Source organism: Bombina bombina, chromosome 2, assembly GCF_027579735.1.
Source record: "Bombina bombina isolate aBomBom1 chromosome 2, aBomBom1.pri, whole genome shotgun sequence".
Taxonomy (NCBI): domain Eukaryota; kingdom Metazoa; phylum Chordata; class Amphibia; order Anura; family Bombinatoridae; genus Bombina; species Bombina bombina.
In genome coordinates this window covers 92,961,580-92,988,599 of record NC_069500.1, presented here as the reverse complement: position 1 = coordinate 92,988,599, position 27,020 = coordinate 92,961,580, and the positions used below count along the sequence as shown (strand labels likewise).

At 38.5% G+C, this 27,020-nt stretch overlaps 1 protein-coding gene across 1 annotated transcript in view; it reads left to right on the top strand.

The window, feature by feature from the left end:
* MTMR12 (myotubularin related protein 12) overlaps positions 1-24,042 on the top strand; it is a 451,425-nt gene extending 427,383 nt beyond the window's left edge. Inside the window, exons 18-19 of the mRNA XM_053699664.1 lie at positions 931-1,092; positions 23,023-24,042. Of these exons, the coding sequence (XP_053555639.1) occupies positions 931-1,092; positions 23,023-23,598 (738 nt within the window). The 3' untranslated portion in view covers positions 23,599-24,042. The remainder of the gene's footprint in view (positions 1-930; positions 1,093-23,022) is intronic.
* The last annotated feature ends 2,978 nt before the right edge of the window (positions 24,043-27,020 follow it).

Here is a 27,020-nt window from a genome sequence, read left to right as displayed (position 1 = left end):
TGATACTGTTAAGAATGTATAAATATTCTCGTTACATGAAGTGCATCACCATTGTTAGGAACAGTGTTGTGAAAGGTGTCTACAGCCTGCTGTTTAAGTAAAGTAATATTAAACAGTCCTATTTGCACATGAGCAAACCTGCAGCACAGGGGCATAGAGGACTTCTGATTTGCTGTGCTAGGGACAGATGACTACTATCTTCCTAAGCAGGCATGCTACTCTATGAGCAGAGTAACACCAGGCTGTTATGGCTTATCATGGAATTTACTGGCTTTCATAAAGCCCTGTCCGTCACACTTGCAGTGTCTTGTAATATGCTCTACAGCTGCAAGCAAAAACTAACCTGTTCAGATCATTTTAAATGATGGAAAATGTCATTAATCATTTTTCATTTTGTAACTATAAATAAAAGGCAACCCACAAATACAGGACAAGAGTGTAATTGTTTTGTGTCATTAGAGCCTATTGATACTCATAACAAGAATTCTAAAAATATTAATAACTAATTTCTATAGTTTTGTAACCCAGTGTTTAGGCAGCAGAATTTTTTTCTCTATGCATTACATTCTTGTAGGTCTACTGTATAATAATGGATAAATAGGAATTTGCATTAAAAATAGCACTGTACTTTAAAATGAATCCTGAATCCCAACCTGATCATTTTTTATAATAGTCACATCTGCGTTCTTCCCTTGCAAGGTGTTTTGTTAATTTTGTGCTAATCCTTTGTAAAGGCTTATAATGACCTACAAAGTCTAGTCTTTGCAAAGTGAAGACAAAATGTATAACTTTCTATAATTATATTACGTTAGACAAAGACGCTATTCTGTATTCCACAAGGACAATTTTGATATATAGAGGGAGCTTGCCTTAGCAGTGATCCGTTTCCTTATACATAAAATCACCAGGACTTGTGTTCTTTTTTGGCAGGCGATGGATGGTATGGATAAACAAAACATGCCTTTAACTTTTTACACCGTTTGGGACTGGTCTGTGCAATTTGAACTCAAAGCTCTGTCATTTTTAAACAACCCCCTTTACGTGGAAAAGCCAAAGCAAGATAAAAGTCTGCGGAAAGCTGTACGTCTAAAGGTAGATATTTAACTTCTCATTGGATTTGCATAGATCTGAAGGTTACTTTAACTTGCAAATATTTTTTTATTTAGCATTGAATGAAAACAAATTGTTTACAGGTTGATATTTTGCAATTTAGTCTTTCTTTATTATTTTCAATGGTTTTGGTATATTTCTCAAGGTTATTCCATTGCTAACAGTTCTTATTGAAACCAAAAAATTTTTACATTTGTATGCCTATGCTATGTACTGGTAAGGACCAAATATAAATAAAACGAACATCAGGGCTAGAAAACAAAATTGAGTCTTGAAGGAAGTTTTGGTATCGCATCTTGTGGCGTTTTTTAAACTGGATGTTCCCATTTCATTTTAAGCTGGAGACTTAAAGGGACACTGTACCCAAAATATTTCTTTCGTGATTCAGATTGAGCATGAAATTTTAAGCAACTTTCTAATTTACTCCTATTATCAATTTTTCTTCGTTCTCTTGCTATCATTATTTGAAAAAGAAGGCATCTAAGCTTTTTTTGGTTTCAGTACTCTGGACAGCACTTTTTTATTGGTGGATGAATTTATCCACCAATCAGCAAGGACAACCCAGGTTGTTCACCAAAAATGGGCCGGCATTTAAACTTACATTCTTGCATTTCAAATAAAGATACCAAGAGAATGAAGACAATTTGATAATAGGAGTAAATTAGAAAGTTGCTTAAAATTTCATGCTCAATCTGAATCACGAAAGAAAAATTTTGGGTACAGTGTCCCTTTAACTAAAATTGTTCACTTCTGTTCTGCCAATACAAATTGCCGTTATTTGTATTATTCTACATCAGAGCAGTGCTCCAAAAACTGCTACTATACAGCTGGAAGCCTACCTGGGAGAGATATCTGTACCTCATTCAGGCAAACCCCTGAAGTACTGGGCAGTTAATAAACTAAAATTTCAAGTTCTGGCTCAAATGGCCCAAAAATATCTTTCTGCTCCATGCAGTAGTGTGAAAAGTGAGACTGTTCACCTTAGTGTCAAACGTCCTTACTGATAGCAGAAACAGACTTATAGCTGGACATGCAGAGATGTTTCTGTTCCTTAATAAGAACTTGCTACTAACTTTTGAAAAATTATTATAATTGCTAGATTGCCTGTTATACTGCTAGTTCTCATCTTGAACAATTATGCTCAAAACATACTGTACTCTGAGGAACATCCTTAGCCAGGACTGGACTGGGAATAAAAAGCAGCCCTGTAAAAATATGAAGACCAGCCCTATTTTCTGTTGAGTCAGTCCATGAGCTAAGTTCCCCAAACCTCAAAATGCCTATAAATACACCCCTCACCACACCCACAATTCAGTTTTACAAACTTTGCCTCCTATGGAGGTGGTGAAGTAAGTTTGTGCTAGATGCGCTTCTCAGCATTTTTTTTGAAGCCCGGTTCCTCTGAGTACAGTGAATGTCAGAGGGATGTGAAGGGAGTATCACCTATTGAATACAATGGTCATCCTAACGGGGATCTATTTCATAGGTTCTCTGTTATCGGTCGTAGAGATTCATCTTCTACCTCCCTTTTCAGATCGACGATATACTCTTATATACCATTACCTCTACTGATTCTTGTTTCAGTACTGGTTTGGCTATCTGCTATATGTGGATGGGTGTCTTTTGGTAAGTATGTTTCTTTTACTTAAGACACTCTTAGCTATGGTTTGGCACTTTATATAAAGTTCTAAATATATGTATTGTACTTATATTTGCCATGATTCAGGTTTCAGTATATTTCATTTTCTTGCAGACTGTCAGTTTCATATCTAAAAATGCATTTTTAAGAGAAAGGAAAAAAAAAAATTCTTACCTGCGGTTTAGTCTTTTTTCAAATTGACTCTTTTAATTGCAGGCTGTATTAGGCTCGCGAAAGCGCAAAATGCCAAAATTTATTGCGTCATTCTTGGCGCAAGATGTTTTTGGCGCAAAAGTTACGTTCCGGCGTCTTAGTTGGCGCTGAGTCTTTCACAAGGTTGCTTCATCTATGACGCAAGTGTTTCGTTTCCGGACGTTTTTGGCGCCAAAAAGTATTTTTCCGTTTGTTGTGTGTCATACTTGGTGCCAAATATTTTCATTATTTTAAGACCCCATTCCTTTTGCCTCTTGTCTTTTTTTCTATGTCAGAAGGCTATGCTGTTTGCATTTTTCCCCCATTCCTGAAACTGCCATATAAGGAAAATGATAGTTTGCTTTATATGTTGTTTTTTCTCTTACATTTGCAAGATGTCTCAAAACTGTTCCTGTATCAGAAAACACTGTTGGATTCCTGCTAACTGATATCAGTCCTACCAAAGCTAAGTTCATTTATTTTAATGTTATGAATTTTTATCTTTGGCTGTGGTTTGTAATAAGTTATCATGATAAACTTTCTTTCATGTAATTAACAAGAGTCCATGAGCTAGTGACGTATGGGATATACATTCCTACCAGGAGGGGCAAAGTTTCCCAAACCTTAAAATGCCTATAAATACACCCCTCACCACACCCACAAATCAGTTTTACAAACTTTGCCTCCAAGGGAGGTGGTGAAGTAAGTTTGTGCTAGATTCTACGTTGATATGCGCTCCGCAGCAAGTTGGAGCCCGGTTTTCCTCTCAGCGTGCAGTGAATGTCAGAGGGATGTGAGGAGAGTATTGCCTATTGAATGCAGTGATCTCCTTCTACGGGGTCTATTTCATAAGGTTCTCTGTTATCGGTCGTAGAGATTCATCTCTTACCTCCCTTTTCAGATCGACGATATACTCTTATATTTACCATTTCCTCTACTGATTCTCGTTTCAGTACTGGTTTGGCTTTCTACAAACATGTAGATGAGTGTCCTGGGGTAAGTAAGTCTTATTTTCTGTGACACTCTAAGCTATGGTTGGGCACTTTATTTATAAAGTTCTAAATATATGTATTCAAACATTTATTTGCCTTGACTCAGAATGTTCAACTTTCCTTATTTCCAGACAGTCAGTTTCATATTTGGGATTATGCTTTAAATTATCATATTTTTTCTTACCTCAAAAAATTTGACTTTTTTCCCTGTGGGCTGTTAGGCTCGCGGGGGCTGAAAATGCTTCATTTTATTGCGTCATTCTTGGCGCGGACTTTTTTGGCGCAAAAATTCTTTTCCGTTTCCGGCGTCATACGTGTCGCCGGAAGTTGCGTCATTTTTTGACGTTATTTTGCGCCAAAAATGTCGGCGTTCCGGATGTGGCGTCATTTTTGGCGCCAAAAGCATTTAGGCGCCAAATAATGTGGGCGTCTTATTTGGCGCCAAAAAATATGGGCGTCGCTTTTGTCTCCACATTATTTCAGTCTCATTTTTCATTTGCTTCTGGTTGCTAGAAGCTTGATGTTTGGCATTTTTTTTTCCCATTCCTGAAACTGTCTTATAAGGAATTTGATCTATTTTGCTTTATATGTTGTTTTTTCTCTTACATATTGCAAGATGTCTCACGTTGCATCTGAGCCAGAAGATACTACAGGAAAACCACTGCCTGCTGGATCTACCAAAGCTAAGTGTATCTGCTGTAAACTTTTGGTAGCTATTCCTCCAGCTGTTGTTTGTAATAATTGTCATGACAAACTTGTTAAAGCAGATAATATTTCCTTTAGTGATGTACCATTGCCTGTTGCAGTTCCCTCAACATCTAAGGTGCAGAATGTTCCTGATAACATAAGAGATTTTGTTTCTGAATCCATAAAGAAGGCTTTGTCTGTTATTTCTCCTTCTAGTAAACGTAAAAAGTCTTTTAAATCTTCTCTCTCTACAGATGAATTTTTAAATGAACACCATCATTCTGATTCTTTGGACTCTTCTGGTTCAGAGGATTCTATCTCAGAGATTGATGCTGATAAATCTTCATATTTATTTAAGATGGAATTTATTCGCTCTTTACTTAAAGAAGTACTAATTGCTTTAGAAATAGAGGATTCTAGTCCTCTTGATACTAATTCTATACGTTTGGATAAGGTTTTTAAAGCTCCTGCGGTTATTCCAGAAGTCTTTCCTGTTCCTAATGCTATTTCTGCAGTAATTGCTAAGGAATGGGATAAATTGGGTAATTCATTTACTCCTTCTAAACGTTTTAAGCAATTATATCCTGTTCCGCCTGACAGGTTAGAATTTTGGGACAAAATCCCTAAAGTTGATGGGGCTATTTCTACCCTTGCTAAACGTACTACCATTCCTACGTCAGATGGTACCTCGTTTAAGGATCCTTTAGATAGAAAAATTGAATCTTTTCTAAGAAAAGCTTATCTATGTTCAGGTAATCTTCTTAGACCTGCTATATCATTGGCTGATGTTGCTGCAGCTTCAACTTTTTGGTTGGAAACTCTAGCGCAACAAGTAACAAATCGTGATTCTCATGATATTATTATTCTTCTCCAGCATGCTAATAATTTCATCTGTGATGCCATTTTTGATATTATTAGAGTTGATGTTAGATTTATGTCTCTGGCTATCTTAGCCAGAAGAGCTTTATGGCTTAAGACCTGGAATGCTGATATGGCTTCTAAATCAACTCTACTTTCCATTTCTTTCCAGGGAAACAAATTATTTGGTTCTCAGTTGGATTCTATTATTTCAACTGTTACTGGTGGGAAAGGAACTTTTTTACCACAGGATAAAAAGTCTAAAGGTAAAAACAGGGCTAACAATCGTTTTCGTTCCTTTCGTTTCAACAAAGAACAAAAGCCTGATCCTTCGTCCTCAGGAGCAGTTTCAGTTTGGAAACCATCTCCAGTCTGGAATAAATCCAAGCCTGCTAGAAAGGCAAAGCCTGCTTCTAAGTTCACATGAAGGTACGGCCCTCATTCCAGTTCAGCTGGTAGGGGGCAGGTTACGTTTTTTCAAAGGAATTTGGATCAATTCTGTTCACAATCTTTGGATTCAGAACATTGTTTCAGAAGGGTACAGAATTGGTTTCAAGATGAGACCTCCTGCAAAGAGATTTTTTCTTTCCCATGTCCCAGTAAATCCAGTGAAAGCTCAAGCATTTCTGAATTGTGTTTCAGATCTAGAGTTGGCTGGAGTAATTATGCCAGTTCCAGTTCCGGAACAGGGGATGGGGTTTTATTCAAATCTCTTCATTGTACCAAAGAAGGAGAATTCCTTCAGACCAGTTCTGGATCTAAAATTATTGAATCGTTATGTAAGGATACCAACGTTCAAGATGGTAACTGTAAGGACTATATTGCCTTTTGTTCAGCAAGGGAATTATATGTCCACAATAGATTTACAGGATGCATATCTGCATATTCCGATTCATCCAGATCATTATCAGTTCCTGAGATTCTCTTTTCTAGACAAGCATTACCAATTTGTGGCTCTACCGTTTGGCCTTGCTACAGCTCCAAGAATTTTCACAAAGATTCTCGGTGCCCTTCTGTCTGTAATCAGAGAACAGGGTATTGTGGTATTTCCTTATTTGGACGATATCTTGGTACTTGCTCCGTCTTTACATTTAGCAGAGTCTCATACGAATCGACTTGTGTTGTTTCTTCAAGATCATGGTTGGAGGATCAATTTACCAAAAAGTTCTTTGATTCCTCAAACAAGGGTAACCTTTCTGGGTTTCCAGATAGATTCAGTGTCCATGACTTTGTCTTTAACAGACAAGAGACGTCTAAAATTGATTACAGCCTGTCGAAACCTTCAGTCTCAATCATTCCCTTCGGTAGCCTTATGCATGGAAATTCTAGGTCTTATGACTGCTGCATCGGACGCGATCCCCTTTGCTCGTTTTCACATGCGACCTCTTCAGCTCTGTATGCTGAACCAATGGTGCAGGGATTACACGAAGATATATCAATTAATATCTTTAAAACCGATTGTTCGGCACTCTCTAACGTGGTGGACAGATCACCATCGTTTAATTCAGGGGGCTTCTTTTGTTCTTCCGACCTGGACTGTAATTTCAACAGATGCAAGTCTCACAGGTTGGGGAGCTGTGTGGGGATCTCTGACGGCACAAGGAGTTTGGGAATCTCAGGAGGTGAGATTACCGATCAATATCTTGGAACTCCGTGCAGTTTTCAGAGCTCTTCAGTTTTGGCCTCTTCTGAAGAGAGAATCGTTCATTTGTTTTCAGACAGACAATGTCACAACTGTGGCATACATCAATCATCAAGGAGGGACTCACAGTCCTCTGGCTATGAAAGAAGTATCTCGAATTTTGGTTTGGGCGGAATCCAGCTCCTGTCTAATCTCTGCGGTTTATATCCCAGGTGTAGACAATTGGGAAGCGGATTATCTCAGTCGCCAAACGTTGCATCCGGGCGAATGGTCTCTTCACCCAGAGGTATTTCTTCAGATTGTTCAATTGTGTGGGCTCCCAGAGATAGATCTGATGGCCTCTCATCTAAACAAGAAACTTCCCAGGTATCTGTCCAGATCCCGGGATCCTCAGGCGGAGGCAGTGGATGCATTATCACTTCCTTGGAAGTATCATCCTGCCTATATCTTTCCGCCTCTAGTTCTTCTTCCAAGAGTAATCTCCAAGATTCTGAGGGAATGCTCGTTTGTTCTGCTAATAGCTCCGGCATGGCCTCACAGGTTTTGGTATGCGGATCTTGTCCGGATGGCATCTTGCCAGCCATGGACTCTTCCGTTAAGACCAGACCTTCTGTCACAAGGTCCTTTTTTCCATCCGGATCTGAAATCCTTAAATTTAAAGGTATGGAGATTGAACGCTTGATTCTTGGTCATAGAGGTTTCTCTGACTCCGTGATTAATACTATGTTACAGGCTCGTAAATCTGTATCTCGAGAGATATATTATAGAGTCTGGAAGACTTATATTTCTTGGTGTCTTTCTCATCTTTTTTTTTGGCATTCTTTTAGAATACCGAGAATTTTACAGTTTCTTCAGGATGGTTTAGATAAGGGTTTGTCCGCAAGTTCTTTGAAAGGACAAATCTCCGCTCTTTCTGTTCTTTTTCACAGAAAGATTGCTATTCTTCCTGATATTCATTGTTTTGTACAAGCTTTGGTTCGTATAAAACCTGTCATTAAGTCAATTTCTCCTCCTTGGAGTTTGAATTTGGTTCTGGGAGCTCTTCAAGCTCCTCCGTTTGAACCTATGCATTCATTGGACATTAAATTACTTTCTTGGAAAGTTTTGTTCCTTTTGGCCATCTCTTCTGCTAGAAGAGTTTCTGAATTATCTGCTCTTTCGTGTGAGTCTCCTTTTCTGATTTTTCATCAGGATAAGGCGGTGTTGCGAACTTCTTTTGAATTTTTACCTAAAGTTGTGAATTCCAACAACATTAGTAGAGAAATTGTGGTTCCTTCATTATGTCCTAATCCTAAGAATTCTAAGGAGAAATCATTGCATTCTTTGGATGTTGTTAGAGCTTTGAAATATTATGTTGAAGCTACGAAATCTTTCCGTAAGACTTCTAGTCTATTTGTTATCTTTTCCGGTTCTAGGAAAGGCCAGAAAGCTTCTGCCATTTCTTTGGCATCTTGGTTGAAATCTTTAATTCATCTTGCCTATGTTGAGTCGGGTAAAATTCCGCCTCAAAGAATTACAGCTCATTCTACTAGGTCAGTATCTACTTCCTGGGCGTTTAGGAATGAAGCTTCGGTTGACCAGATCTGCAAAGCAGCAACTTGGTCCTCTTTGCATACTTTTACTAAATTCTACCATTTTGATGTATTTTCTTCTTCTGAAGCAGTTTTTGGTAGAAAAGTTCTTCAGGCAGCGGTTTCAGTTTGAATCTTCTGCTTATGTTTTTTGTTAAACTTTATTTTGGGTGTGGATTATTTTCAGCAGGAATTGGCTGTCTTTATTTTGTCCCTCCCTCTCTAGTGACTCTTGTGTGGAAAGATCCACATCTTGGGTAGTCATTATCCCATACGTCACTAGCTCATGGACTCTTGTTAATTACATGAAAGAAAACATAATTTATGTAAGAACTTACCTGATAAATTCATTTCTTTCATATTAACAAGAGTCCATGAGGCCCACCCTTTTTTGTGGTGGTTATGATTTTTTTGTATAAAGCACAATTATTCCAATTCCTTATTTTATATGCTTCGCACTTTTTTTCTTATCACCCCACTTCTTGGCTATTCGTTAAACTGATTTGTGGGTGTGGTGAGGGGTGTATTTATAGGCATTTTAAGGTTTGGGAAACTTTGCCCCTCCTGGTAGGAATGTATATCCCATACGTCACTAGCTCATGGACTCTTGTTAATATGAAAGAAATGAATTTATCAGGTAAGTTCTTACATAAATTATGTTTTTACATGCAGAGAAAATGTCCATCAGTATTAATGCATTGTCTATTGCTATTCTTTTAACATCTAATGTACAAGATATACCTGGGAATTTATAAGAATATTTTTCTGATTCTATTCAGAAGGCTTTGTCTGCCATCCCGCCTTCTAATAAAATGTAAAGGTCTTTTTTAAACTTCTCATTTAGTTGATGAATTTTCAAATGACCGACAACATACTGAATTATCCCTCTCTGATGAGGATCCTTCTGATTCAGAAGATCCTTCATCAGATATTGACACTAACAAATCTATTTTTTTATTTTAAATGGAGTACATTCGTTCTTTGTTGAAAAAGTGTTGATTATATTGGATATTGAGGAGACTAGTCCTCTTGATTTTAAGGCTAGTTAACATTTAAATTCTTTTTATTAACCTCCTGTGGTTACTTCAGAGGTTTTTTTCCCAGTTCCTAATGCTAGGGAATGGAATAGGCCTGGTACTTCTTTTATTCCTTCTTTAAGGTTTTTAAAATTGTATCCTTTGCCAGCAGTTAGTTTGGAGTTTTGGGAAAAGATCCCCAAGTTAATGGGGCTATCTCTACTCTTGCTAAACATACTACTATTCCTATGGAAAATAGTATTTATTTTAAAGATCCTTCAGATGGGAAACTTGTATCTTATCTAAGGAAAATTTTATTTATTTTCAGGTCCTTTTCTTAGGCCTGCAATTTCTTTGGCTGATGTTGCAGCTGTTTGATCTTTTTTGGTTGGAAACTTTAGCTCAACAAGTATCGGATTATGATTTGTTTAGCATTGTTAACTTGATTCAACATGCTAATAATTTCATTTGTGATGCCATTTTTTTATATCAAAATTGAGGTTAAATCTATGTCTTTAGCTAGAAGAACTTTGTGGCTTAAATCTTGGATTGCTGATTTGATTTCTAAATCCAGATTTCTATTTTCTTTCCTTCCAAGGTAATAAATTATTTGGTTCACAGGTGGATTCAATACTTTCAACTGTTACTGTGGGGAAGGGAGTTTTTTTGCCTCAAGATTAAGTTTTAAGGGTAAATCTTAAGCTTATAACCATTTTTGTTCTTAATAAGGAACAGAAACCTAATTCTTCCCCAAGTAATATGTTTCTAATTGGAAGCTTTCTTCAAAATGGAATTAATTCAAGTCATTTAAGAGATCAAAGCCAGCCCCCAAATTTGCATGAAGGTGCGGCCCTTATTCCAGCTTTGCTGGTAGGGGGCAAGTTAAGATTTTTCTAAAGTTGTTTGGTTCAATTCGGTCCAAACTCTTTTGATTCAGAATATTGTTTCTCAGGGGTACAGAATAGGATTCAGAGTAAAGTCTTTTTCTCTCTCACATATTCCAGCAATCCCAGTAAAGGCTCAGACTTTCCTGAAGTGTGTTTCCGACCTGGAGTTATCTGGGGTATTCATACCAGTTCCGTTTCAGGAACGGGGTCTGGGGTTTTATTCAGAACTATTCATTGTCCCAAAGAAAGAAAATCTTTTGAATTGTCATATAAGAGTACCATCTTTCAGAATGGTGATTATAAGGTCTATTCTGCCTTTTGTTCAGCAAGGGCATTATTTGCCCACAATAGACTTACAGGATGCATATCTTCATATTCTGTTTCATTCAGATTATTTTCATTTTCTGAGATTCTCTTTTTTAGACAAGCATTACCAATTTGTTGCTCTTCCTTTCTGGCCTAGCGACAGCTCTAGGAATCTTTTCAAAGGTTCTCGGTGTTTCCTTATTTGGACGATATCTTGCTACTTGCTCAGTCTTCGTTCTGCAGAATCTCATACGATTCAACTTCTATTGTTCCTTCAAAGACATGATTGGAGGATCATTTTACCAAAAAAGTTCCTTGATTCCTCAGACAAGGGTCACCTTTTTTAGGTTTCCAGATAGATTGTGTCAATGTCTTTGTCTCTAACAGACAAGAGACAATTTATATTGGGTTCAGCTTTTCAGAACCTTCAGTCTCTATTATTTCTTTCAGTAGCTGTATGCATGGAAGTTTTAGGTCTCATGACTGCAGCATCGGACTCGATTCCCTTTGCTCGTTTTCATGAGACCTCTCTAGTTTTGTATGCTGAATTAATGGTGCAGGGATTATACTAGGATATCACATTTAATATCCTTGAATCCCAATATTCAACTATCTCTGACTTGGTGGTTAGATCACCATCGTATAGTTTTACGGGTCTCTTTGGTTCATCCAACCTGGACCGTGATTACAACAGATGCGAGTCTTTTAGGTTGGAGAGCTGTCTGGGGATCTCTGACAGCACAAGGGGTTTGGAAATCTCAAGAGGCGAGATTACCAATCAATATTTTGGAACTCCTTGCGATTCTCAGAGCTCTTCAGTTTTGGCTTCTATTGAAGAGAGAGCCGTTTATTGGTTTTCAGACAGACAATGTCACAACTGTGGCGTATGTCAATCATCAGGGTGGGACTCACAGTCCTCAGGCTATGAAAGAAGTATCTTGGATATTTGCTTGGGCGGAATCCAGCTCCTGTCTAATTTCTGCGGTCCATATCCCAGGTATAGACGATTGGGAAACGGATTATCTCAGTCGTCAGACCTTACATCCAGGAGAGTGGTCTCTTTACCCAGATGTGTTTTTTCAAATTGTTCAGATGTGGGGGCTTCCAGAAATAGATCTGATGGCATCTCATCTAAACAAGAAACTTCCCAGGTACCTATCCAGGTCTAGGGATCCTCAGGCGGAAGCAGTGGATGCATTGACACTTCCTTGGAGTTATCAACCTGCCTATAATTTTCCACTTTTACCTCTTCTTCCAAGAGTGATTTTCAAAATCATCATGGAGCAATCGTTTGTGCTGCTGGTGGCTCCAGCATGGCCGCACAGGTTTTGGTATATGGATCTTGTTTGGCTGTCCAGTTGCCAACCTTGGCCACTTCCATTAAGGCCAGACCTTATATCTCAAGGTTCGTTTTTCCAGCAGGATCTCAAATCATTAAATTTGAAGGTATGGAAATTGAACGCTTAGTGCTTAGTCATAGAGGTTTCTCTGACTCAGTGATTAATACTATGTTGCAGGCTCGTAAATCTGTTTCTAGAAAGATTTATTATCGAGTTTGGAAGACTTAACATTTCATGGTGTTCTCATAAATTCTCTTGGCATTCTTTTAGAATTCCTAGAATTTTTCAGTTTCTTCAGGATGGTTTGGATAAGGGTTTGTCTGCAAGTTCCTTGAAGGACAAATCTCTGCTATTTCTGTCCTATTCCACAGAAAAATTGCTAAACTCCCTGATATTCATTGTTTTGTTCAGGCTTTGGTTCATATCAAGTCTGTCATTAAATCAATCTCTCCTCCTTAGAGTCTTAATTTGGTTTTGAAGGCTTTTCAGGCTCCTCCGTTTGAGCCTTTGCATTCTTTGGTCATTAAATTGCTTTCTTGGAAAGTGTTTCTTTTGGCCATCTCTTCTGCTAGAAGAGTTTCTAAATTATCTGCTCTTTCTTGTGAGTCTCCTTTTCTGATTTTTTTCATCAGGATAAGGCGGTTTTGCAGATTTCATTTAAGTTCCTACCTAAACTTGTGAATTCCAACAACATTAGTAATTTTTGTCCCTTCTTTGTGTCCTAATCCTAAGAATTCTTTGGAAAGATCTTTACATTCTTTAGATGTGGTAAGAGCTTTGAAATATTATGTTAAAGCTACTAAAGATTTTAGGAAGACTTCTAGTCTATTTGTTATCTTTTCTGGTTTTTGGAAAGGTCAGAAGGCTTCTGCCATTTCTTTGGCATCTTGGTTAAAGCTTTTGATTCATCACGCTTATTTGGAGTCGGGTAAATCCCTGCCTCAGAGGGTTACAGCTCATTCTACTAGGTCAGTTTCCACTTCCTGTGCTTTTAAGAATGAAGCTTCAGTTGATCAGATTTGCAAAGCAGCAACTTGATCTTCTTTGCATACATTTACTAAATTCTACCATTTTGATGTTTTTTTCTTCTTCAGAAGCAATTTTTGGTAGAAAAGTTCTTCAGGCAGCTGTTTCAGTTTGATTCTCCTGCTTATAATTTCATTTTCTTTCATGTAATTAGCAAGAGTCCATGAGCTAGTGACGTATGGGATATACATTCCTACCAGGAGGGGCAAAGTTTCCCAAACCTCAAAATGCCTACAAATACACCCCTCACCACACCCACAAATCAGTTTTACAAACTTTGCCTCCTATGGAGGTGGTGAAGTAAGTTTGTGCTAGATTCTACGTTGATATGCGCTCCGCAGCAGGTTGGAGCCCCGTTTTAATCTCAGCGTGCAGTGAATGTCAGAGGGATGTGAGGAGAGTATTGCCTATTTGAATTCAATGATCTCCTTCTACGGGGTCTATTTCATAGGTTCTCTGTTATCGGTCGTAGAGATTCATCTCTTACCTCCCTTTTCAGATCGACGATATACTCTTATATATACCATTACCTCTACTGATTCTCGTTTCAGTACTGGTTTGGCTTTCTACTACATGTAGATGAGTGTCCTGGGGTAAGTAAGTCTTATTTTCTGTGACACTCTAAGCTATGGTTGGGCACTCTTATATAAAGTTCTAAATATATGTATTCAAACATTTATTTGCCTTGACTCAGGATGTTCAACGTTCCTTATTTCAGACAGTCAGTTTCATATTTGGGATAATGCATATGAATAAATAAAAAATTTTCTTACCTTAAAATTTGACTTTTTTCCCTGTGGGCTGTTAGGCTCGCGGGGGCTGAAAATGCTTCATTTTATTGCGTCATTCTTGGCGCAGACTTTTTTGGCGCAAATTTTTTTTTCTGTTTCCGGCGTCATACGTGTCGCCGGAAGTTGCGTCATTTTTTACGTTTTTTTTGCGCCAAAAGTGTCGGCGTTCCGGATGTGGCGTCATTTTTGGCGCCAAAAGCATTTAGGCGCCTAATAATGTGGGCGTCTTTTTTGGCGCTAAAAAATATGGGCGTCACTATTGTCTCCACATTATTTAAGTCTCATTATTTATTGCTTCTGGTTGCTAGAAGCTTGTTCACTGGCATTTTTTCCCATTCCTGAAACTGTCATTTAAGGAATTTGATCAATTTTGCTTTATATGTTGTTTTTTCTATTAAATATTGCAAGATGTCCCAGATTGACACTGAGTCAGAAGATACTTCTGGAAAAACGCTGCCTGGTGCTGGATCTACCAAAGTTAAGTGTATCTGCTGTAAACTTATGGTACTACTATTCCTACGGCAGATACTACTTACTTTAAGGATCCTTTAGATAGGAAGATTGAATCCTTTCTAAGAAAAGCTTACTTATGTTCAGGGTAATCTTCTTAGACCTGCTATATCTTTAGCGGATGTTGCTGCAGCTTCAACTATTTGGTTAGAAGCTTTAGCGCAACAAGTAACAGATCATAATTCTCATAGCATTGTTAATCTTCTTCAACATGCTAATAATTTTATTTGTGATGCCATCTTTGATATCATTAGAGTTGATGTCAGGTATATGTCTCTAGCTATTTTAGCTAGAAGAGCTTTATGGCTTAAAACTTGGAATGCTGATATGTCTTCTAAGTCAACTTTGCTTTCCCTTTCTTTCCAGGGTAATAAATTATTTGGTTCTCAGTTGGATTCTATTATCTCAACTGTTACTGGAGGGAAAGGAACTTTTTTTTTACCACAGGATAAAAAATCTAAAGGTAAATTTAGGTCTAATAATCGTTTTCGTTCCTTTCGTCACAATAAGGAACAAAAGCCTGATCCTTCACCCACAGGAGCGGTATCAGTTTGGAAACCATCTCCAGTCTGGAATAAATCCAAGCCTTTTAGAAAACCAAAGCCAGCTCCCAAGTCCACATGAAGGTGCGGCCCTCATTCCAGCCCAGCTGGTAGGGGGCAGATTACGATTTTTCAAAGAAATTTGGATCAATTCAATTCACAATCTTTGGATTCAAAACATTGTTTCAGAAGGGTACAGAATTGGCTTCAAGATAAGGCCTCCTGCAAAGAGATTTTTTCTTTCCCGTGTCCCAGTAAATCCAGCGAAGGCTCAAGCATTTCTGAAATGTGTTTCAGATCTAGAGTTGGCTGGAGTAATTATGCCAGTTCCAGTTCTGGAACAGGGGCTGGGGTTTTATTCAAATCTCTTCATTGTACCAAAGAAGGAGTATTCCTTCAGACCAGTTCTGGATCTAAAAATATTGAATCGTTATGTAAGGATACCAACATTCAAAATGGTAACTATAAGGACTATCCTGCCTTTTGTTCAGCAAGGGCATTATATGTCCACAATAGATTTACAGGATGCATATCTGCATATTCCGATTCATCCAGATCACTATCAGTTTCTGAGATTCTCTTTCCTAGACAAGCATTACCAGTTTGTGGCTCTGCCGTTTGGCCTAGCAACAGCTCCAAGAATTTTTACAAAGGTTCTCGGTGCCCTTCTGTCTGTAATCAGAGAACAGGGTATTGTGGTATTTCCTTATTTGGACGATATCTTGGTACTTGCTCAGTCTTCACATTTAGCAGAATCTCATACGAATCGATTTGTGTTGTTAATTCAAGATCATGGTTGGAGGATCAATTTACCGAAAAGTTAATTGATTCCTCAGACAAGGGTAACCTTTTTAGGTTTCCAGATAGATTCAGCGTCCATGACTCTGTCTCTGACAGACAAGAGACGTCTAAAATTGATCTCAGCTTGTCGAAACCTTCAATCACAATCATTCCCTTCGGTAGCCTTATGCATGGAAATTCTAGGTCTTATGACTGCTGCATCGGACGTGATCCCCTTTGCTCGTTTTCACATGCGACCTCTTCAGCTCTGTATGCTGAACCAGTGGTGCAGGGATTACACAAAGATATCTCAATTAATATCTTTAAAACCGATTGTACGACACTCTCTGACGTGGTGGACAGATCACCATCGTTTAGTTCAGGGGGCTTCTTTTGTTCTTCCGACCTGGACTGTAATTTCAACAGATGCAAGTCTGACAGGTTGGGGAGCTGTTTGGGGGTCTCTGACAGCACAAGGGGTTTGGGAATCTCAGGAGGTGAGATTACCAATCAATATTTTGGAACTCCGTGCAATTTTCAGAGCTCTTCAGTCATGGCCTCTTCTAAAGAGAGAATCGTTCATTTGTTTTCAGACAGACAATGTCACAACTGTGGCATACATCAATCATCAAGGAGGGACTCGCAGTCCTCTGGCTATGAAAGAAGTATATCGAATTCTGTTATGGGCGGAATCCAGCTCCTGTCTAGTTTCTGCGGTTCATATCCCAGGTATAGACAATTGGGAAGCGGATTATCTCAGTCGCCAAACATTACATCCGGGCGAATGGTCTCTTCACCCAGAGGTATTTCTTCAGATTGTTCAAATGTGGGGACTTCCAGAAATAGATCTGATGGCTTCTCATCTAAACAAGAAACTTCCCAGGTATCTGTCCAGATCCACGGATCCTCAGGCGGAAGCAGTGGATGCGTTGTCACTTCCTTGGAAGTATCATCCTGCCTATATCTTTCTGCCTCTAGTTCTTCTTCCAAGAGTAATCTCCAAGATTCTGAAGGAATGCTTGTTTGTTCTGCTGGTGGCTCCAGCATGGCCTCACAGGTTTTGGTATGCGGATCGTGTCCGGATGGCCTCTTGCCAACCGTGGACTCTTCCGTTAAGACCAGACCTTCTGTCGCAAGGTCCTTTTTTCCTTCAGGATCTCAAATCCTTAAATTTAAAGGTATGGAGATTGAACGCTTGATTCTTAGTCAAAGAGGTTTCTCTGACTCTGTGATTAATACTATGTTACAGGCTCGTAAATCTGTATCTAGGAAGATATATTATAGAGTCTGGAAGACTTACATTTCTTGGTGTCTTTCTCATCATTTTTTCTGGCATTCTTTTTTTTTTTTTTTTTTTTTTTATTGAGGTTGTGCGAATAATACAACATAAATGGGTTACCGCAAAGAACACATAACATGAATAACAAGACCTTCATATAAACATTCAAAGGTATAGGTTAATATGATACACCAAGGAATACATAGTAGGGGAAAATCTGAAACCTCAGTTTTATAGTCTCTACTTTAGAGGGTTTCCTCATGTGGCACATAAGGTCACTCTTGTATCTTAAAACACATGTATTCTAGAGGAAAATTAGTTTTTGAAATGGCCACTTTTGGGCCTGCATATGTATTTAATATGAAAAAAGTCATATTGATGAGGGATCCATCATTGCTAATATTTTAGGGTGAGAAAACAACTAAACAAATAAACAACAAATGAACAGATGGGGTAAAGGCCTAACGGCAAGCATTGTCACATAAAACAGAAATAACAGAAAACAGAGATCAGGCATGGGTTCACGTGCCCTACTGCAGTCTCAGAAAACTTTGTCTGCTAATACTGCTTAGTTACAAGAGCTGGGGGGCAAACTTAAATTGCTATCTTATGGACCTTAAAGACTATACATAGTACAGGTATATACATAGTATGAAATATACACATAAATTATATGCAGTGTAGTACAATTGTATGATTAAAGAGTAGTAAATCGGATGCTCGTAGGGGGAATTTTAGACTAAAAGTAGAGCTCAGTTTTCAAAATATCAAATATGTTAGGCAAGTTTTATCTCACAGCTCACACATAGAGGGGAAATATATGTAGAAAATAACTACAATAAAGAATAAAATATAATATGTGTATAAACATAGTAGAATCAAAACGTATGTACAAAACATATATCATATCACCCTTCCCTGAGCTACATGCATTGGACTATTTCGTCTTCATATACAGCTCAATTTGGGTATGCAATGAAGTAAATATAGAAACCCCCAATATTACTTAGCAGAAAGCAAATTAGAGATTTGTTACACTCTCATGGGACACTTTAACTATCATTACTGTTACCTTACAAAAACTACAAGCAAAGATGTGGTATCTCTGAGGTGGGGAAAGTAGGGCAGTATAAGTCTCCCAAACGTAAGGTACTGCAAAAGTCCACCTAGCATAATATCTTGAAGGATTTTATATGTGAGCAGATCAGTGTAATAAGCGTAAAAACCGGTACTTATCAGTATTTTTAAAACAGACTCGGCTGCTCATTTCCATCTGACCGTTCTGAGATCAACCAATTCCTGACTTGTAATGTCTCTGGTGACTTTCAGTCTCTACAGCTTTGGTCGGCTTGGTTAAGGTTAGAGTATGCAGATCTGGGGACTGTATTTTGCTCAGTAAGCCCTCAATATCCCCTTATGCAGTGGCCTCCCTGTACTTTTGTATTTTGCCGGAATTGCCCGCAACTAGATGAAAATTAGCCGCTCTCTCCAGTCCTGTAGCGGGGACTTCCCAGAGGTTTACCCCCTCGTGTCCATCATAGGCCGTCTCAGGAGATTTCTTTGCATTTCCATCAGATGCTCCCTTATGAGATCTGTTGAGGCTCTGGACGGGCAAGATTTCTGTATCGGCCTCTATACTGGGAACGTTCCGGACCTTTATGAGGCTCTGGATTGGAGTTATGCGGCCCTCGCTCTGCAGGTGTTGCGCTGGTGCGGGAGTTCCTAAGCAGCTGCTTTTTAGTTTCCACCCCGAATGGAAGGTGGGGGCTTGCCTAGTTACCGTTCTTATTCTGACCGGTGCAGGTTTGACAGCCTTAGTTTGGCTAAACTGGTCCTTGCAGTCTGGTATGAGACTCTTAGCTACTGGGGCGGCTACAAGGAGATCGCACAGCTCCTTTGTCAGAGTCCGGTAATGTTCCTCTATGAGCTGGGTCATCCGTGACTCCCATTTTTTCAGGGCCTCCATTTTCAGTGTATGGTTAAGGTTTAATGTTGGTAGCTCCTTCGGTATTGAAAGTTTGCTAGAGAATCCCTTCTGTAAGTGGATATCGAGAAGAGTCCTAATTTTAGGACACCGTAACCCCGGCAGTGGGGGAGGGTTAGTATGCGGCAGCCCCGGACCTGCGTTCTAAAACCTCCACGAGGCCCGAATTAAGATGACTTCCGTGCCTGCAAGAAGACCACAACACAGCCGTCCCAAAGAACATAGACAAAAACAAAGTCAGAACATCAGCTCTCAGAGTATATGCAAAGTGAAGCAATATATAAGGTCGGATATATCCAATTAGTGGAATATTTTGTAGCCTTGATATAGATAATTTGCAAAAATCTTCTCAGCCTCACGGAGCTTCACAGAGACATGTCTTGCCGCTTTGAGAGCAGGCTCCGCCTTCTGGCATTCTTTTAGAATTCCGAGAATTTTACAGTTTCTTCAGGATGGTTTGGATAAAGGTTTGTCTGCAAGTTCCTTGAAAGGACAAATCTCTGCTCTTTCTGTTCTTTTTCACAGAAAGATTGCTAATCTTCCTGATATTCATTGTTTTGTACAAGCTTTGGTTCGTATAAAACCTGTCATTAAGTCAATTTCTCCTCCTTGGAGTTTGAATTTGGTTCTGGGGGCTCTTCAAGCTCCTCCGTTTGAACCTATGCATTCATTGGACATTAAATTACTTTCTTGGAAAGTTTTGTTTCTTTTGGCCATCTCTTCCGCTAGAAGAGTTTCTGAATTATCTGCTCTTTCTTGTGAGTCTCCTTTTCTGATTTTTCATCAGGATAAGGCGGTGTTGCGAACTTCTTTTAAATTTTTACCTAAGGTTGTGAATTCTAACAACTTTAGTAGAGAAATTGTGGTTCCTTCATTATGTCCTAATCCTAAGAATTCTAAGGAGAGATCATTGCATTCTTTGGATGTAGTTAGAGCTTTGAAATATTATGTTAAAGCTACTAAGAATTTCCGAAAGACTTCTAGTCTATTTGTTATCTTTTCCGGTTCTAGGAAAGGTCAGAAGGCCTCTGCCATTTCTTTGGCATCTTGGTTGAAATCTTTAATTCATCATGCTTATGTCGAGTCGGGTAAAACTCTGCCTCAAAGGATTACAGCTCATTCTACTAGGTCAGTTTCTACTTCCTGGGCGTTTAGGAATGAAGCTTCGGTTGATCAGATTTGCAAAGCAGCAACTTGGTCTTCTTTGCATACTTTTACTAAATTCTACCATTTTGATGTGTTTTCTTCTTCTGAAGCTGTTTTTGGTAGAAAAGTACTTCAGGCAGCTTTTTCAGTTTGATTCTTCTGCTTATAATTTCAGTTTTTTTCATTATAAGATTTAAACTTTATTTTTGGGTGTGGATTTTTTTCAGCGGAATTGGCTGTCTTTATTTTATCCCTCCCTCTCTAGTGACTCTTGCGTGGAAGATCCACATCTTGGGTAGTCATTATCCCATACGTCACTAGCTCATGGACTCTTGCTAATTACATGAAAGAAAACATAATTTATGTAAGAACTTACCTGATAAATTCATTTCTTTCATATTAGCAAGAGTCCATGAGGCCCACCCTTTTTGTGGTGGTTATGATTTTTTTGTATAAAGCACAATTATTCCAATTCCTTATTTTTTATGCTTTCGCACTTTTTTCTTATCACCCCACTTCTTGGCTATGCGTTAAACTGATTTGTGGGTGTGGTGAGGGGTGTATTTGTAGGCATTTTGAGGTTTGGGAAACTTTGCCCCTCCTGGTAGGAATGTATATCCCATACGTCACTAGCTCATGGACTCTTGCTAATATGAAAGAAATGAATTTATCAGGTAAGTTCTTACATAAATTATGTTTTTTTTTCTTTTTCATTATAAGATTAAAACTTATGATTTGGGTTGTGGATTAATTTTTTCAGCGGAATTGGCTGTCTTTATTTTTTATCCCTCCCTCTCTAGTGACTCTTGCGTGGAAGATCCACATCTTGGGTAGTCATTATCCCATACGTCACTAGCTCATGGACTCTTGCCAATTACATGAAAGAAAACATAATTTATGTAAGAACTTACCTGATAAATTAATTTCTTTCATATTGGCAAGAGTCCATGAGGCCCACCCTTTTTTATGGTGGTTATGATTTTTTTTTGTATAAAGCACAATTATTCCAATTCCTTTGTTGATGTTTTTTACCCCTTTCTTTGTCACCCCACTTCTTGGCTATTCGTTAAACTGAATTGTGGGTGTGGTGAGTGGTGTATTTATAGGCATTTTGAGGTTTGGGAAACTTTGCCCCTCCTGGTAGGATTGTTTATCCCATACGTCACTAGCTCATGGACTCTTGCCAATATGAAAGAAATGAATTTATCAGGTAAGTTCTTACATAAATTATGTTATTTAATTTTATCCCCATGACGTCTTGTCATCCAGCCCTCAAATGTGGGCCGTCTAAGGGCTAAGAAACTAGCCAATCGGATGTGTTGTTTTTGCATATCATTACACTATATTATCTGTATTCAACGCAGGCGCAAAAACATTTCATTCCTCTCGCATGCGCATATTAAGGCACTCAAGCCGACATGATAGCTAACAGGAAATAAAACAACGCTTACACATAAGATGGTGACGTATCCGATGACGTTGCACTAACTCGCGCAATGGCAATGCATCTCGGAGTCGCCATCTTACAACTGCAGTTGTAAAAAACAGTGGGTTTGGAAAAAGTAATTATTTTAAAATTATATATTGTGAAAACAGCACACAAAACAGTGGGTTTGGAAAAAGTAATTATTTTAAAATTATATATTGTGAAAACGGCACATATTTCATACAGCATAAGCATTACAATTCTGACTACAGTGTCCCTTTAATACTTCATGTTACTTTGATATTAGCGCAGTGACGTGGTTTTCAACTGTACAAAACTGCTTGATTTTTGCATTAATCAGTTTGGCCATGCTACCAAAACAGTGCTCTGAATTACATTTCCCATTTGCCACTCTAGAGGTCACGCACGCCATAGGAAAATATAGGAGACTTGTCTATTTATAGATTAGACAGGAAGGGTGGGCAAGTTGCAGCAGTAGTCTAGCACTAGTTGCTGAACAGTGACCGCTTGATGAAACCATATTACCTTGTCTTTTAATATGTAAAAGAATACATAAGTGCATTGTTTTCAGGTGTAAGGAAGGGGTGGGGGGGCGCACTGTAATTCATTCTTTTTGCAATCAATAAAGGGACACTAAAGTCAAAATTAAAATGTCATAAATCAGTTTGAGCTAGCAATTTAAAACAACTATCCAATTTACTTCCACTATTAATTTGTTCTCATTTTTATATGCACATTTTCTGAGGCACCCGCTCCTAATGAACAAGTGCAAGAGTCCACAGTGTATCAATATGAGTCTGTAGTTGGCTAATGGCTGTCACATGATACAGTGGGCAGAGAAACTAATCAATCTTTGAAATTTCTGAGAAAAAAAAAATTCTGATAATTTGAAACTCCAAGCAAGTGCTATTGCATTCTATTTATATTGTGCATTTGTGGATTCTACAATTCGACTACATTTAATGGTTTAACCTGGGTTGCACTTGGGTTATACCCGTGGAACATTATCATAGTGAGCAGTTTATGGAAAATCTCATACACTGAAAATATATATGTGATCATTCAAATGTACATCCACAAACATAAAAACTGAAAAACTATAGCTCCTAATTTTTGGGCTGACATAAAGACTTTTCAAAAAAATGGTCAAGGCTTAAAATAAACCTTTTCACATAGGAGTAACCAAGACATAAAATAATAGTTTTATATGTGAATGATTGATATATATTTATTTCTTTATTATATATTTAACTTTTTTTTCTTTTCTTTTTTATTAGCATCAAAGACAGCTGTCTTTACCACTCACCCACTCAAAAACGCCAAATAAAAGAGGATTCTTCAGGGATGAGACAGGACCTTTTATTAAAAACCTGCTTGGCAAAAGAATAAGCAAGCTAATAAGTGCCTCAGATGATGTGCCAAACAATGGGAGGGAGTTCTACGAGAGCTGGCACAGGAAACCAGTGGACTTCCATGGTTTGATTCTGCCTCATGTTGATGGACCTGAAATCCGAATTTGGGCTCAACGTCATTTGAGGTGGATCCCTGAGGCTCAAGTCCTGGGTGGAGGAAATGTTGCAACCATGCAGAGAGTGTTGGAGATAACAGATGAGTTACAGAGTTTGAAGAAAAAACTTGAGGAGAATCCCTCCATGCACCAGCATTCCATTAAGGAAACGGAGGTTGATACCAGGCGTAAAAAATCGGTCAGGCGCTCATCACTCTACCCATTTGCAACATTATCCATTAGCTCTTTTAGACCAGCTATAGCCACCAGCACATGGCACAGTTGGGAGGCTGAGGACGACCTTGTCAATAGAGAAGATGAGATAGTAGATCTAGGCACTATATAAATATATATATTATGTTTCAACAAATTGCTGCTTTGCAGGTGGCTTGAATACACTGTGCTCTATATATTATTTTTTATTCCTTTATCTTTTCTTTAATTATGGAATTACTATTCCAAAAGATTTTAATAGTGTTTTAGGCAATCTATTATAAATAGATTGAGAAATCCAACATCATTTATGTAGCCTGAAAACTAGGTTTCTTCATTCCTGAAGAGTTTGTGGAGAATAAACTACAAGTCTTTCTTGTGGAAAGCAATAGTTATTGCCAAACTTACCATTCCTATCTCATCAAGCACTGTCTTCTGACAAACCAGTCCATAGTATATTTAATGGGTAAGTTTCATAAATGGCTTAGCTTGTTGTTAAATCAGCTACACCTTGTTGGCAGTCAGAATAGTCATCACTGTACGAAGGTGTAAATAAAGTCTGTAGGCACCTTTTTAATTACACGTTTCTATGGCTTTTTTTTAGTACGTGAGCAGTATAGAAACATATTCCTGCCTGACTAATACTGACAGTCATGCCTTGTACTATATATCAGCCTGAATAGATGCTTTAGTCCATACTAAATCCTGTTGGCGCCAATGGATCAGTCTCAAGTTAGACGCATTAATGTCCTAGATTAGAGTGTTGAGACGCATGCAACTACAATATCATGAACTAGTTTAATATTATTTATTTTTGAAGGTCAAAATTAAACTATCATTAGATAGAGCATGTCATTTTAAACACATTATTATCACACATTATATTTTACTTCTGTTATCAAATTTTCTTCATTCTCTTGGTATCCCTGGTTGAAGAGTAAATACCGGTAGACTCATAGGAGTGTGCACGTTTCTTTATTATCCTTTCCCAGCAGTGCAACATTGTAACAGATAAAAATTGTCTCAATCATAGCTGCCATAGAGTGCTAAAGACGTGCACTTTCCTAAGCTTCTATGAGCCTACCTAGATTTACTCTTCAACGATGGATAACAAGAAAACAAAGCAAATTTGAAAGTAGAAGTAAATTGAAAAGTTGTTTAAAATTGTATGTTCTTTCTAAATCATGAATGTTAATTGTTACTTTACTGACCCTTTAAATTCAGGTATTATATGAATAACTATGGTGGGTGTTATCTGTCTCCATGACAAACACAAGTCTTTATTTTAAACTACAGTTAAAGGGACATGAAGCCCCAAATTTGTCTTTCATGATTTAGATAGAAAATAAAATAAGTTTCTTCTGTTATGTGTGATCAGTCCACGGGTCATCATTACTTCTGGGATATAACTCCTCCCCAACAGGAAATGCAAGAGGATTCACCCAGCAGAGCTGCATATAGCTCCTCCCCTCTACGTCAGTCCCAGTCATTCTCTTGCACCCAACGACTAGATAGGATGTGTGAGAGGACTATGGTGATTATACTTAGTTTTTATGACTTCAATCAAAAGTTTGTTATTTTACAATAGCACCGGAGCGTGTTATTACTTCTCTGGCAGAGTTTGAGGAAGAATCTGCCAGAGTTTTTTACTATGATTTTAACCGGAGTAGTTAAGATCATATTGCTGTTCTCGGCCATCTGAGGGAGGTAAAGGCTTCAGATCAGGGGACAGCGGGCAGATGAATCTGCATTGAGGTATGTAGCAGTTTTTATTTTCTGAATGGAATTGATGAGAAAATCCTGCCATACCGTTAAAATGACATGTATGTATACACTTCAGTATTCTGGGGATGGTATTTCACCGGAACTACTCTGCTAAAGGTCACTAATACTTTTAATAACTATTTATCATGCTAAACGTTTTTGCTGGAATGTAGAATCGTTTACATTGCTGAGGTACTGTGTGAATAGATATTTGGGCATTATTTTCCACTTGGCAGTTTTTTTGCTTGTAATTGTGACAGTTTCGTTTCTCTTCACTGCTGTGTGAGAGAGGGAGGGGCCGTTTTTGGCGCTCTTTACTACGCATCAAAAAATTCCAGTCAGTCACTTTTATTTTTCCTGCATGATCCGGTTCATCTCTGACAGATCTCAGGGGTCTTCAAACTTCTTTGAAGGGAGGTAACTTCTCTCAGCAGAGCTGTGAGAATTCTTATAGTGACTGTGCATAAAAACGTTGCTTTGTACTTTTTATGTCAAATTTAATTATTGTTATTTTACTAATGGGAACAAACCTTTGCTAAGAGTTGTGTTGTTTTAAAGTTTGATGCTATAACTGTTTTTCAGTTCATTATTTCAACTGTTATTTAATCGTTTAGTACCTCTTTGAGGCACAGTATTTTTTTTTGCTAAAAAAGATTATAACCAAGTTGTAAGTTTTTTGCTAGTGTGTTAAACATGTCTGACTCAGAGGAAGATATCTGTGTCATTTGTTCCAATGCCAAGGTGGAGCCCAATAGAAATTTATGTACTAACTGTATTGATGCTACTTTAAATAAAAGTCAATCTGTACAATGTGAACAAATTTCACCAAACAGCGAGGGGAGAGTTATGCCGACTAACTCGCCTCACGCGGGCAGTACCTGCATCTCCCGCCCGGGAGGTGCGTGATATTATGGCGCCTAGTACATCTGGGCGGCCATTACAGATAACATTACAAGATATGGCTACTGTTATGACTGAAGTTTTGTCTAAATTACCAGAACTAAGAGGCAAGCGTGATCACTCTGGGGTGAGAACAGAGTGCGCTGACAATGCAAGGGCCATGTCTGATACTGCGTCACAGCTCGCAGAGCATGAGGACGGAGAGCTTCATTCTGTGGGTGACGGTTCTGATCCAAACAAATTGGACTCAGATATTTCAAATTTTAAATTTAAATTGGAGAACCTCCGTGTATTACTAGGGGAGGTCTTAGCAGCTCTTAACGATTGTAACACCGTTGCAATACCAGAGAAACTGTGTAGGTTGGATAAATACTTTGCGGTACCGGCGAGTACTGACGTTTTTCCTATACCTAAGAGACTAACTGAAATTGTTACTAAGGAGTGGGATAGACCCGGTGTGCCGTTCTCACCCCCTCCAATATTTAGAAAGATGTTCCCAATAGACGCAACCACTAGGGACTTATGGCAGACGGTCCCCAAGGTGGAGGGAGCAGTTTCTACTTTAGCTAAGCGTACCACTATCCCGGTGGAGGATAGCTGTGCTTTTTCAGATCCAATGGATAAAAAGTTAGAGGGTTACCTTAAGAAAATGTTTGTTCAACAAGGTTTTATATTACAACCCCTTGCATGTATCGCGCCGATTACGGCTGCGGCAGCATTTTGGATTGAGTCGCTGGAAGAGAACCTTAGTTCATCTACGCTAGACGACATTACGGACAGGCTTAGAGTCCTTAAACTAGCTAATTCTTTCATTTCGGAGGCCGTAGTACATTTAACTAAACTCACGGCTAAGAACTCAGGATTCGCCATACAGGCACGTAGGGCGCTGTG